The 14528-nt window shown below is 41.9% G+C and overlaps 1 protein-coding gene across 4 annotated transcripts in view; it reads right to left on the bottom strand.

The window, feature by feature from the left end:
* RAP1GDS1 (Rap1 GTPase-GDP dissociation stimulator 1) overlaps positions 1-9692 on the bottom strand; it is a 166008-nt gene extending 156316 nt beyond the window's left edge. For 2 of the 4 annotated variants that reach the window (XM_054029477.1, XM_054029476.1), the window contains exon 1: positions 9310-9691. In XM_054029477.1, the coding sequence (XP_053885452.1) occupies positions 9310-9313 (4 nt within the window). In that variant the 5' untranslated portion in view covers positions 9314-9691. Of the gene's footprint in view, positions 1-9309 lie in introns of all 4 variants that reach the window. The other 2 variants (XM_054029475.1, XM_054029478.1) reach the window with 2 other exon arrangements.
* Positions 9693-14528: the final 4836 nt, after the last annotated feature.

Here is a 14528-nt window from a genome sequence, read left to right as displayed (position 1 = left end):
TCCTTTTGATCTAACGCAGTGGTTTTTAACCAGGGGGCCGCGAGCAGGTTTCAAGGGGTCCGCCAAGCAGGGCCGGCATTAGACTTGCTAGGGCCCAGAGCAGAAAGCTGAAGCCACACCACATGGGGCTGAAGCCTGGGGCCCCAAGCTCCGCCACCAGGGGCTGAAGCCATAGCCTAAGCAACTTAGCTTCGCGGGGCCCTCTGTGGAATGGGGCCCCAGGCAATTTCCCTGCTTGCTACCCCCTAACACTGGCCCTGGCTTTTATATGCAGAAAAACAGATGTGGCATAGGTAGACCGTGGAGTTTAAATGTGTTGGGGGAGGTATGGGGGAGCTCCGAAAGAAAGAGGCTGAAGAATGGGAAGGGAAGACGTCTTTTTTTTACTTGCTCAATTAATTCTTGCTTGTATTTATTTTGCTGTTGTTTTAGCTAACCTAACTGTTAAGAGACTTCAGAATTTGCAGTTTCCTGCTATGTAATTCAACTGAGTCTGTCGCAGAATCTGTCCCTAATTACTGTGTAATTCTACAGGTTCTGAGTCCAGTACAGTTTTCAGTCTGGTTATGGAGGGCAGATGAGGTAGTTTCACTGTGGCAGATAATGGAATGGTGGATAGGAAAAAGTGTTGTCTCCAAACTGTATGTGAAGTGTAAGATGTGAAAATAGGGGTCTCTTTACTCTAAGGAATATGGGGTGGGAGAGGGACAACTATTTTGATGTAACTGGTTATTCTGACAGGTAGGTATTGTAGGTGCAGATGGTTAATAAAAGAGAAAAGGAATTGGAGGAGGGTCTGTTTATGGATTGGTGGCTCTTATGTATTAGTTCCAATATTAGTATGTAGACGGTGCAACAAGACAATGGAGTATAAGACTTATACTGGAAATGCAGATGTAGAAGAGGCATGGTATGTGGTTGTAAGGGAATCTTAGGGACAGATCTTGTGTGGTCAGGGATAAGGTGTGAAAGCAAAGAAGAGTAAAGGTTGTTTGTGAAACCTGATCTCTGAGTTCCCTGACTTTCAAATATTTAGGAGTTTTTTGTTGTATGTACAATATTCTAATTAGGTTCTGTTTGTTCCAGATATGGTGTGCGAATATATATCAAATGTGGTTATACGTATATTCATTCACAACCTTAACTAATGAAGTTTTACGTTTCAGAATTTTTAGTCTTTTTCAAGTTTTGCTGAACTATCATGACAACACACTATCATAATTATTTATAAAATAAACAATTCCACCATAATCTTCAAATCAAACAAAAAAACTTCATCGGCTTTGGGTTAACACCACATCTCCTGCCAGGAGAGCCTTTCACGTTCCCATGCCTGAGCAGAGATATTGAGCTCTCATCCTCCGAGATCCTTTGTCCCCATACATAAGCCTGTTGTTCCTCTCAGGTCTCCAAGCAACTCTGATAAATCCCACCTGTCTCCTCAAAATCCAGCTCAAATGTTATTATCTCCCATATCCCTTTCCCTCTAGCTGTTCCCTCCAATACATCCATGCTCTGATGCTCATCCCCCAAAGCCACCTCTCTCTTATTTCAATTTCATACTCCCTGCTGGGCAACCTCGTTCCCAGATATGTGCAGGAAAAAACTGGTGAGTCAAAGATAGAAGCCACAATTCAACAAAGCACATACTTTAAGACTTAACTGAATTTAAGCATGTATTTAAGTTATTTGCTGAATCTGACCCGGAGCCAATAGAAAAACTTCAACCAATAATGGAAATGAAAACTCAAAAATTTTAATTTTTCTTCAAAGTGACACAGTTAGTCAGGAAGGCAGACAGGCTGTGTCAGGAAATGGAAGTAGCAGATGGACCAGAACAGTTTTCATTGGCAGATCTTGTAAATCTCAATTACATTATCTCTAACCTGGGAAATAAGTCTCTGTATTTTAATAAACCTTCAGAATTGGCCTATGTTGAAGCTATTGTTAGACTGTGTCGGAGAAATTTGGAGCTTGCGAGGACTGTGGTTACACAGAAATATGAGGAAAACAGGTCAGTCTCAAAAATGGGGCATTTTTAAATGTTTCCTCTACAAAAGTTAGCAAATATTTTCCTCGATATTCACTGAAAATTCAATTGCTATATGAAGAGTTCTTGTGCCAAATTTGGAGACTAGGAAACTGGGAAATAGAGGGATTTTAATACTACTTTTAAGTGCAAATCTCAATTCAATTTTAACTGTAACAGTCACTTCTGATGCCTCCAAAATAAATTATTGGTGATACACTTTGAGAGTTGGATGTTCAGATACTCCTTTACAGTTTCTTTGGTTCCTATCCATTTCACTGCAGGGATTACAAACAATGGAGTCTGCAAAGGGATTCAAGTCTGAGACATGCAAGGTATGCTTTTTTTGTCTGCACACCTTTCACATTTCTTCAACTGGACCCCAATGGTGAAGTTGACAATATATCCAGGCTTTGCCAGCAGATCTTAGAAGTAGCTTGAACTAGAGTCCTCTGTCCAGACTGGAGTAGTATGAATCAGGATTACTTGGTTTATGAATTTAACCAGATCTTCTGGGTATCTGCCAAGTTTACAATCTAGTTTGAACCACAGCTATTTGTCTTAAGGATTTTTACAAGATCACCAGTGTTTATGTATATCTTAAAAGTTCCCTAAACCAGAGCTACTTGGCTCACAGATTTTATAGGATGTCTTTAAAGCTTTGAAGCCTCCTTCAACTACAGCCATTTGTTTTACAGTGTTTACAAGTTCCAATGGGCAAATCTATGGCACTTGTAAATTCTGTGAAACAGATCAACTCCTTTTGGTCCAAAAGGAGAACTCTGAAGTTCAACTTTCCATAGAGTGTAACTCCATTTTTTTTTTTAAACTCTACCTTATCAATAGGGCCCTACCATATTCATGGTCCATTTTGGTCAATTTCAAGTTCATAGGATTTTTAAAATAATAAATTTCATGATTTCAGCTATTTAAATCTGAAATGTCATGGTGTTGTAATTGTAGGGGGTCCTGACCCAAAAAAGAGTTGTGGGGTGCGGTTGCAAGGTAGTTGTAGGGTGGGTTGTGGTACTGCTACCCTTACTTCTGCACTGCTGCTGGTGGCGGTGCTGCCTTCAGAGCTGGGCAGCTGGAGAGCAGCGGCTTTAGGCCAGGGCGTCCAGGTCTGAAGGCAGAGCTGCCACCAGCAGCAGCGCAGAACTAAGGATGGCATGGTATGGTATTGCCACCCTTACTTCTGCCCGCAGATCTGGGCCCTCAGTCAGCAGCCGCCACTGTCCGGCCAACCAGCTCTGAAGGCAGCAGCACAGAAGTAAGGGTGGCAATAGCATATCATGCGATCCTTACTTCTGCGCTACTGCTGGCAGGAGCTCTGTCTTCAGAGTTGGGCTCCTGGCATGCAACTGCTGCTCTCTGGCCACCCAACTCTCAAGTCAGCGCAGAAGTAAAGATGACAATACCACAACCCCCTAAAATAACCTTGTGACCCCCTGCAACTTCCTTTTGTGTCAGGACCCCCAATTTGAGAAGCACTGGTCTCCCCTGTGAAATCTGGTCTTTTGTGTGCTTTACCCTATACTATACAGATTTCACAGTGGGAGACCAGATTTTATGGTCCATGACGTGTTTTTCATGGCTGTGAATTGGTAGGGCCCTCCCTACCTGTCAAAAATAAACCCATGGAATAAAGCTCATACAGAAATAGAGATTGAAACAAATCTAAAATGTCTAGATTATGCTGTTTTAGAACGAGGATTTAACAGAAAATCAACAGACCACTTAAAGAGAAAGATGCCACTTTCAAAATCCCTTATTGGGAAAAATATCTTTTCCAAGTAACTCTCAAATTGTCATTAAAAAGTTCTGACTTAGCTATAAAACACAAATCAACATTTCAAGACGAATTACTTGTTTTATTTTCTAGGAACTTAGAGGTTCGTAATCACACTTACAATGGAAAACAAGCTACAACCTAAAAGGTAATGAATGCCTCCAATGTTATAGATAGCAAGGGCTCTCACTTCCTTAAGGTACAGCATGCCAGTAGGCTAGTCTATGGTGGAAAGTGAGTCTTCTATTATCTATAAAACAGGGTCAGCATTTCCTATCTGTGGTTAATCCACAAACTGATACAAGTAACACCAAAAAAATCATTTTTCCTTATAAAATATTTTGAAAAAATAATTAGATGTGAAGACAACCAGTGTATTTGTTCTAGTCAGAGTGCATCAACAGTATAGTAGGCTGTACTGTCATTTCCCAAAGCAAAGACCAGTTTGCAGCAAAAAAAATTTGAATCTTTAAAATGCTGACACTGAAATAACTAGTTCTAGACTGTATCTCCTCCCCCCCACTCCCCCCCCCCCCACAAAATTTCCTGTAAACCTGCAGTTCTGGACTTCTGAAGAAGCCAAAGGGGTTAGATTAGTTCTGACTAATCTTCCCTAATCAGCATTGCTCCTGCGTTGAAACCACTGTTTACGTTCTTTTGTTCTTAAAGAGGCCTAGTAGTTTTGTCTATACCATTAGGTTAAAGGCTTCATTCAAAAATTATGTCTCTGAGAACAAAATATGTAGTAGTTTAAGAAGAAGTCAGCAAGGAATGTGTGTCTATCTAAAAAATTGAAATAAAATCTGGGAGAGAAAAAAAGGGAGCACAAGAACAGATGAAAGCTGAAGAAAACAAAGCAGTAATAATGGAAATGAGCATGCTACCAAGAAGAGAAACAAAAATAGAAAAGAACAAAACCTCCTTGGGGGAAGTGCATATAAGGGGAGAACTAGGAAAAGTAGATGGAAGAAATGAATGAGTATAATTATGAAGACAAGAGGGACTTGGGAACATCATAGAAAAAAGTAAAGAAAATAAACCAGAAAAGCAAAATAAATAAGACATGAGGATTTTTCCCCTCTAATTCTTCAGTGTATTTTGAGTCTAGCCGGGGAATCCTATACACAAGTTTTCAACCTTTCTTGAGTAAAGTTGGTTAATTAGTGGTGAATTATGAACACTTCTCTTAACTATTAATGTAAAATAATGTTTGTTTTAGGGAAGGAGGGGGATACCGATCATAGTCATCTGACCTGTGGAGTTAAATCCATGGCAGCTGTAGAAGAGGTTGGTTGCTAACCCTCTTAGCTCTATTATGAGTGCAATACAAATATTTTGGTTTTCCAGTCTGGCAACATCAATTATCACCAGAGCAGCGTCCTCCATGTTCCACTATAACATGTGCACGTATTGAGAGGAGTAGTAAAAAGAACCTTCTCAGGATGGAAGAATATTTTAATCTACTTCCACCCTCCTGCCACTATATTAGACTTTAAAAAGAAAAAAAAGAAGTTTGTCCCATTCACCTTCTTCCCTAAAGTCACACTGCATACAGGCTCACCTGAAACACACTTCAGCTCCCTCTAAAGGATGAACAGAAGGAAGCATTCATGAAACCAACCTCTTGAAAACAGGGACTTTATCTTTGCCAATCTGTGCCATCCACAATCTGGATCTCATATGTTATAGCTCAACCAACAGGCTGACCCGAAGCCTGACACTTCCTGAACATATTTAGCACATTGTACATTTTTGCAAGGAAACACACACACTGAATTAATGAGTACAGACTACGCAGGGAAGAACTGGGCCCTGATATTGGCAATGTAAATCTCTATTCACCAAGGTCTCTCTTTAGCATTGGATTAGGGTAGGTAACAAAATGAGAACAGGTACATGAGCAATATTGTAATTAAGCCAGACATCTAGATAGGAGAATTGATGTTTTGTGTGCATGTTTTTTAAGGGCATACAGATGCTATTGTTTTGAGTGGTGTAGAAACACTTAAGAAATTTAGATGCAGACCCCCACTCGCAGCTGAAGTCTACAATCCAGAACATCTAATCTGCAGGTAGAAATTAATATATATGATAAAAATAAATTGTACCCATATAAAATACCATATAATGTTTTATAATGCAAGATAGATACTACATAAAGTTGCACTGCAGGGGATAAGACAAAGAGATGAATCTTTAAACAGTTGGGTACAAAATTCCTTTCAAACCAGAGATACTATGGTAAAAATGCAGAAGTAATGTTCATTAGGAAAGGCACAGAAAACAATAGCAGTGAGTGTCATCCAAAGTACTCAAAGTGCTGTACTTCCAAGAACAGTTAAAGAAACCTAGCATGCAAAAGGAATGCTTAATGCTAAAAATCGAACATTTTTTAAAGTAATGTCTGAATTAATAATTTTAAATATAAATCCAAAGGACAAAAGCACAATTTTGGGAAGGGCAAGTATTAATTCAAACCTACAGAAGCAAATCATTTCCAAGAGAATGACTACAGAGGAATAATCAGTTGGTGCGTCTGAGATAGGAAAGGCATTCTAACAGCAGAGTTCCCACAGCCTCACATGAACATATGAATCTCTTTAATGGCACAAATCTTTTGATTGGAATATGAATGTTTTCCAGGGCTTCCATTTTACATCATTTAGTGTATGAATCTACTAATCCCATTCTGACCTGCTTATTAAGTGTAGAATATTCAGTATGTTTAATCATAAAACAGATTTAGTACTCAGTGCCACAAATACTTGATTCTCAAGTATGGTTTACCAAGTTAAAAGCTTGAGGAAGAGATCTAGTGCTGCAAAAAGTCATCCTCAATACTTACTTTCTGAGGATTTCCAACAGTTACGCAATGCACAAATAAAAAAAGGAGAGCACACTGGAATTGAGCCGGGGAAGCTATTATATTGATTTTGTGAGCTTAATCATGAGACCCTAAACATCCAAAGTCATCATTTGCTCTAAAAACGTAACAGAAAACAGCTAGCTGGCTAACCTGGGGGGATACGCAATTTTGATTTCCATCTTGGTCACTGGCTCCTCAGAACAACACGAGCTGCTGTAGAGGAGGTTATAAATTTGCCATTGACCTGAAAGGCAGCAGAATCAGATCCAGATGTGTGGCGGGGTGGGAAAAATAAGTGAAGCGGGTTCCTTTTGTTGCTCAACAGTAACTCCTTTGGACAAGTAAGGAGCATCCTTGATGGATTCTGAAGGGAATCCCTTTTGATCGTCTTATCACTGCTAACAATGTCATAATTATGCAACAAGCTTTGGCTAGAAAGATTCCACAAGCAATTTACAAACTCACCCACAACTGGAATGGAGCATTTTCTAGAGTAGAATGCAGCATTCATTCCGCACTAGCAATTTGATTGTGACACTGGGATAAATATTCCTACTTTTGTGATCAGTGTAATTAAAAATCACCTAGTAAGTAGTCAAGGAGTTGGCCTTTCATCTAAGCTAAATGAAACATCCAGAACCCTACCACAATGTCCAGGCAGAGGTTTAGTACCTGCCTCTGAGAAAAGAATTAATTATATTTAACAGTTACATAGGCTTTTTCCTCTTCCAAGCACTTTATAAAAGTGAAATAATCTTCACAACAGCCCTGAAAGGTAAGTAAGCATTATCCCCATTTTACAGACAGGGAAACTAAGGTATAGAGGTCGTTTCTATCCATGGAAATCTTTGTTTAGTAAAAGGCAAAAGATTTATATGGTCTCAAAAGAAACCAGTGACTTATCTAAGGCAGCAGCAGGAGTCCAGTGTCAAATCTAGGACTATGAATTCAGGAATTGCTGACTCCTTATCCTATGTTTAGACTATTAGACCGGGGTTCTCAACCTTTTTCTTTCTGAGGCCCACCCAACATGCTATAAAATCTCTACGGCCCACCTGTGCCACAACAACTGTTTTTTGGCATATAAAAGCCAGGGCCGGCATTAGGGGTAGCAAGCAGGGCAATTGCCTGGGGCCCCATGCCACTGGGGTCCATGCAAAGCTACATTGCTCAGCCTTTGGCTTCAGCCCCATGCGGTGCGGCTCCAGCTTTCTGCCTTGGGCCCAAGTGAGTCTAATGCTGGCCCTGCGTGGCGGATCTCCTGAAACCTGTTCATGGCCCCCCAAGGTGGCCCCGGACCACCAGTTGAGAGCCACTGTATTAGACTACAGTATCATTGCCTCTCTGGCAGAGGTCCACTGTCCTCAATTCCTGTCCTCCAAGGAGATCCAGTGTTCTCAGCACTCACACCATTGAGCCATAAGGCAGCACTGCTTTCTAGATCAGTGTGGGTTTTCTTTGGAGGTCTCCATCAGCCTACAAGCTTTGGGAGTTAACAGACAGATAATACGACTGCAGTTCTTCACTAGACACATGGTGACTTAAAACTAGTGGGGTGGGGCTAATATGAAGATCTTTGGGGTTCCAAAAAGTATGCAGAGGAACACCATAGGTGAGAATGGAACATCAAGTAATCTTTGTAATGTATTATCCCACCTGTCTATTACAGAAACAAAAGTGGGGGGAAATGTAGTCTGCTGAATGACCTATATAGCCGCTTGCTCCAAATCTCCTTTAATACTTACAGAATTTGATTTCCACTTAAGAAATCTGCATTCAAATACTGTAAAACAAATTATATTTGAGGAGTACATTCGGTTTATTAAATTGACATTCAGCCTACCTAAGGCCAGCCTGATGGATTAACTGGCAATATCACAGGAGCCTACAGAAACTTTGCACTGTGATTTTAGAGGAGGAGGAAACCCGCTATTTTAAGTTCAGAAATAAGGTGCCATTACTACGTTCAGCTTCCTGCTGTCTCACCCCTGTTCCCAGCCCTTAAGTGACCAAGATACTGAGTTCAGCCCAGTAACAACACACCCTGTAAACACCCCGCTAGTCCAGCACGGAGCAAGTCCCTGCCTGTCTATTTCATGGACCTGTCTCTGGTTTTACACTCCTCGTGGCCACAACTGTGCTCTTTACCCAGTGGCTGGGTGGAGACATCTCCCCCCTCCCCCTCCCCCTCCCATTCCCTTCAGAGCATACACAGCCCTTGCAAAAGCAATCTGCACCCTGAGTCTCCTCGGCCGTCAGGGGAGACGACAGAGCTACTGAGGAAGTTGCATGAAGTCGTCTTCCTCCTCCTCCTGCCCGTCCGACACAGAGGGAGGAGGGAAGCAAGGGGCCGGCCTTGGAGGAAAAGGGACAGTGCGACGGGGGAGAGGATGCAAAACAGGGAGCCGCACAGAAGCCACGGAGGGGGGAAGCGGACGGGGAAGGGGGATGGGAACAGGAGCAGCGGACTTGTTTCGGCATCATGGCCCCGTCCCTCCTGCCTGGTGCGGCAGAGCAATGCCAGAGAGGGCGGGGGCAGAGGCAGACGCGTAATAAGGCGATAACTTTGGGGGACAGCTGCCTGGAGCCGGGCTAGACCGCGGGGGGAGGGAGAAGGTGACTTACCCATGTTCCTGCCAGGAGGAGAGCAGCGCTCTGGGTGCTGCTCAGGGAAGCTGCCTGCGTCTCTATCCAGCGGCCGGGGAGGGACACGCGGGAGCAGCGGGGACCTGGGGCGGTGCGGCTGCAGCAGCCGGCGGCCAGGGCTGGGCGGGGGGGAGGAGGAGGCAGGCAGCAGGGGCAGCCCAGGAGCAAGTGCCCGTCCCTGGCGCCTCGGGGTGCGCGCGGCGGCGGCAGGGGAGGGGGCTCCGCGCGTTCCAGGGCCCGGCCAGCCCCGCCGCTGCTGTCGGGGAGGGGAGGCGGAGAGCGAAGCGGGAGCTGGGCTCTGTGTGTGTGTCTCGCTGCCTGCCGCTGCTGTGTCGATTGGATTATGAGTCAGTGTATAGTACATCCGGGCAAGGCCCTCCTCTGGAGACACCCGGCCCAGCGACACCCAGAGACCCGGGAGGAGGAGCTGCGGAGGCAGCAGCACCCGCGCAGATACACAGTAGCAGCGCTAGAGAGGTTGCAGAAAAGTAGCTGCTTATCCGGGGTTCCTCCCGCCCCGTGAGCTCCCGGGCTGGCAGTGCCGCGGGGACGATCGGGTTTCACTCCGTGCCCGTGCGGTTTCAGTCTGTGCCTGCTGCTGTTTATTATGAATACCTGGCTAGGAATCCATAGAGGGCTTTGCAGACAAACTCAGCTCTTCCTGTCCAGAGATCGATACGGTGCCAGGAGTTTTACAGACCAGCCCAGGCGCTGTGAGGAGCTCCTCACCCATAGCCTCAGCCATGGAGCGGATTTAGAGCAGTTGTCATTTTGTATCAATTATTATTATTATTTATTTATTATTATTGTCTGACAATCATATTAACAGATATGTTAAGGCAGCCAGAGAACATGAGGGGAGGAGATTTACATACAACATTTGGTTATGCTATCCTATATGTCATCCTATAACGTTTAGCGCTTGTATTGTAGGGTGTAGATAGGCAGAGCCATGAAGGCCCATCTAGCCAAGTAATTAACTCTGTTTTAGAAAGATCTATAAAATGGATTCATATTCTATCCTTGTAGACAGAGCCTGGCTGAAAAATATTCAAGACTATCATTTTTTTTTAAAGTTCTCCCTCACCCTTCCCCATAGGAACCAGCCCTAGCTAGCACAACCAGGTTACTGGGGTTTTACAGGTTTTAAGACTATTTTGTAAAAATGGCTTCAGGACAATGGCTAGTTTTCCACTATAGACAAGGCCCCAGTTGGAACCCAACCTAGTAAATACTGTATGTCTAAAGTGATTTTAACACATCTTGGTCTATGCTGACAAGGAAAAGCATGTTCAATCCATGCTGTCTGATCCCATGTTTCATTTTTTAAATCGATTACAGAAGAATAAATTACTGATCTTTTTAAAAAAATCTTTAAAAAAAAGATTTCCAGCTATAAGAATGACACTCGCAACACTTCCACCCCTTTGACTCCTAAACCTCCGCTACCCAAAACATAAAAAAAGAGGAAATTAATCATTTTCCAAAAAAATCAAAACAAAAACTGTACCCCAAGCAGACCCTGAAAAAGGAGATGATTCAGAGACATCATGAAGTCTACTAGGGACTTCACTGTTGCTATTGATTTTAAATGGAAGGCACTCACATATTACTGTGATGGGTGGCGGTATACAACCTTAATATAGATAGAATATCCAAGGTGTGAATGACACTTCACAGATACAAGGTTTTAACAAGGTCTCCACCAAGGGAGTTTGCAATCTAATTTGTACAGATAACACAAATAAAGACAGTGACTGTTTTTTTTTATTTGTTTGTTTTTAATGTTTAGAGAAAATTGACCTCTTGATGGTTTTGTATTTGTTTGGGGGGGGGTTGTTTTTGTTTTTAATGTTTGTAGTAAGTTGACCTCTTCATAATGTTTTTTTCCTGCTTTACAAATACAGATCCAAATTTTCTTATCAGTTAAAATGGTACAATTCTGACGTCAGTAGGGTTGCACCATTGTAACTGAAAGGAGAGTTTAAACTAAAGTATAATGATGTGACTTAGCTTTTTTTTTTCACTGGAGGACAGAACAATCTTTGGAGGACAGAATATGACCTCACTGCCTGAGGTGGCTGAAAGCTGAGAAACAACTCTCTTGTTTTAAGACCCAGCACTCCATTCCCTTTTATTCTGAGCTGGGAGAGCTGTAGCTATGGTTGTAATCTGCATAAAGTCACATTCCAGGTCCTCCAAAGGCTGCCAGAGTCTTCTAAGAAAAAGAGGCAAGAATGGAGTTAATGTAACAAAAAAAGCCAAAATCTGCCTCCCAAAAAACGCTTATTCAGCTGTCTTCATACCTTATAAAAGAAAACAAACTACATTGTTTTGTGTTTTGGATTTTGACTTTAAAATGTCAAGAAGGAGTTGTGGGACAATTAAGAGTGTGCACTGTCGCATAGCACTCATATCTTGCACAAATATGAATTTGTTTTGCTATGGCTGAGGTTGGGAGCTGTTCTCTCATGATGCGATTTGCTGTCATAAAGAAGAGGAAGTGAAGACTAGAAATACATGTATCCAGAATAGGAGCAGCAGATGAAACTGGGAATCTTTAAGTACTTTTTCTTTTGTTTATTAGCAGCTGCTGCAAAAGCATTGACAGTGGTAAAGGTTTATCCCAAAAGCCACATTGTGTGTCAAATTGGATTTGAACAAAACTATGACAAAGGTAGATGGAGTGATTTTGAACAGGAAGCAAGAACTTAATTTTGTCTCATTTCCTTTAATAGAAACAATTTATAAATAAAGATGCCTTTCACTAAAAGAGAAACATTTGTGTTTGGTTTGAGGGTGGTGGGGGATGAAAAGAAGAGGAAGTATCAGATTGGATTTTTAGGTGAACTTTGTGGTCAAAAGAATCAATGTCCCTTTCTAAAATGGAAGAAAGGCAAAACATATGACAAATTCCTCTCAAATAGATAAAACCATATGCTTTGCTGAATCTGAACCATAAATATTAGAACTGAAATTTAAATGCTTCTAAACAAAAAGACATGTATGGAACATAGCATCTTCTCATGAGAGACTCTGCATGTGTGAAGCGTTATTGGATTGAGGTTGTTTTTCTCCCAGAACATTTGGTCTCCGTAGAACTGGATATGGGATGATAGAAAAATATTTACTCATCAGGACTTCATATTATATTTGTCTGCAGTTTTTCTTCTGGGACCATTATTTTTGTAAAATTAGTAGGATGAGCTTCATGGAGTACTTTATTTTTTTTCCCAGTTCCTTTGCCTGAATAATTACCTAAGAATAGTAAAACCGAATATGAATAATTGGTGCTTTGCAGGGAAAGTTCTGCTTATCTTAGTTGTATGTGTAGTTCAATTGAAATCAGTGAGACAACTCATATGAATAAGGCAAGAAAAAAAATAGGACCAGCAACCTCACATTACAACAGCAACTACAAATCCACCCCTAGACAATACCAGTAGCCGTTCTATCCAGCACCCACCTCACCCTCCCGATTGTTCCTTCTTATTAACAAATTATGTACACTTTTATGATTACAGAGGTTTGTGGGATAAATCAAGGAACAATTTGTCAGCCATTTTGTGGAATACAGACCAAAACAGTTTGAATCGTTGATTTAAATCATTGTAACCTTATGACTCACTAGAATGGACCTGCTCCCATTGAAGTGAATGGAGTTTTGCCATTGATTTCACTGGGAATAGATATAGGTCCGATGTGTATACCCATTTGTGTTTGTGTTCATGTATGTATGTATTTACATGGTCAGCTAATATGGAAAACTAATATATTAATCTTTTTTAGTAAAGTGTTGGAAAAAATAATTTAAAAAGTTGCACGTGAGCTGCATTCTTTTGTAATTATTTTTTCCTAGTGTTTTAAAACTGCAGATTGTTTAAATAGAAACTTGATTCCTTTTTTTAATCTGAAGTTTGCATCATTTGATAGTTAATATAACATAGAGAGTCTGAAATGATCCTAGAAGCAAAAGGTTCCTGTATCTCTCTGCCCCATGAACTCTTCATCAATTTTCAGATCTCATCTAAAAATATATCTTTCCTCCCTGGTCTTTGTTTCTTAGTTTCTTTATCCTTCAGCAATATGTCTTTTTACTTGAACTTTGTAACTATGTCCCAAATGTTTCTTTCAACTTGTTTGGGAAACAAGAGACTGTGAAAGCCTCTCTTCACTAATCTAGATCTGTAGTGTTAGCCAAATGGGCTCGTTTCCCCCTGGAGCTGCCCAATTACCCCAAGGAGGCACGGGAGTCTAGAAGACGGCTTCAAGTTCTTTATTGATCAGTCAGCTGAGCGGGTGTCCCCCTCGACTCATGCCAGAGGGAGGAGCACACCTTACAAGCGGAGAGCAAGCCTTTTTATACCCAGTAACAAATGACTTAACGTGCATACATTCTGCTGACCTAAGGAATTTTAAATTCCTTTCTAGGGGTATATAGGATACATCTGTTGGGTCCCCTTGATTGATTGCCCTTCCAGGGTCCAGGGGTAGGGGTAATGGGATACATCTGCTGGGCCTCCTTGCTGTTGGGCCTCTTTGATTGATTGTCTTGCTATACCTTTATATATGGGAAAAACAGCTTGGATAATAGGCAAGTATTTGGCCTTTATTCTAACAAGGTTCTCCCCCCTTAAAAGCATTTTGAGAGCCTTATGGCCCCCAATCCTCAGCTTTTACCGGTTGATATAATGCCATCATGCGTTGGCATACAATTTGATTAGCCATTTGTCGGACTAATGCAATTACACAGGGAGCCACTCTTGAGCCCCCCACTTTTGGGAGCTTCCAGCAGTCAATGCGGAATCAACGAACCGCCTCTCCCTAATCAAGTCGTCATATACCTTAATTCCTAATTTATTTCCCTGGATTTGGGGTAGTAGAAAGAATAAGGGCCTAATGTACCCAACATAACATATTCCTGACCAATTTGGAGGCAAGCTTCGATAAGCGTATTGCCCACATATCCAGTAATGGCCTTTTAGGGCCCATTGTCCATTCGCAAAGGGGCCATCCCAGGTTTCGGGATAGTCCTTGGGGCCTGGTTCTTCGTAATACAAAGAGTTACCCATCTCCAGGGGTCCCCCTAATACAATAGATGTACCGTCAGGATTACAATAGTCACATTTCCAAGGCCCAGCCCCTTCCTTCCAAGCGCAATTACAACCAAATTTAGGGCTATTGGTAGTAGACCAAAA

The sequence above is a fragment of the Malaclemys terrapin genome, chromosome 5 (genome assembly GCF_027887155.1).
Source record: "Malaclemys terrapin pileata isolate rMalTer1 chromosome 5, rMalTer1.hap1, whole genome shotgun sequence".
NCBI classification, from domain to species: Eukaryota; Metazoa; Chordata; order Testudines; family Emydidae; genus Malaclemys; species Malaclemys terrapin.
The sequence above is the reverse complement of the archived record's forward strand: the minus strand, read 5'-3'. Positions and strand labels throughout refer to the sequence as shown.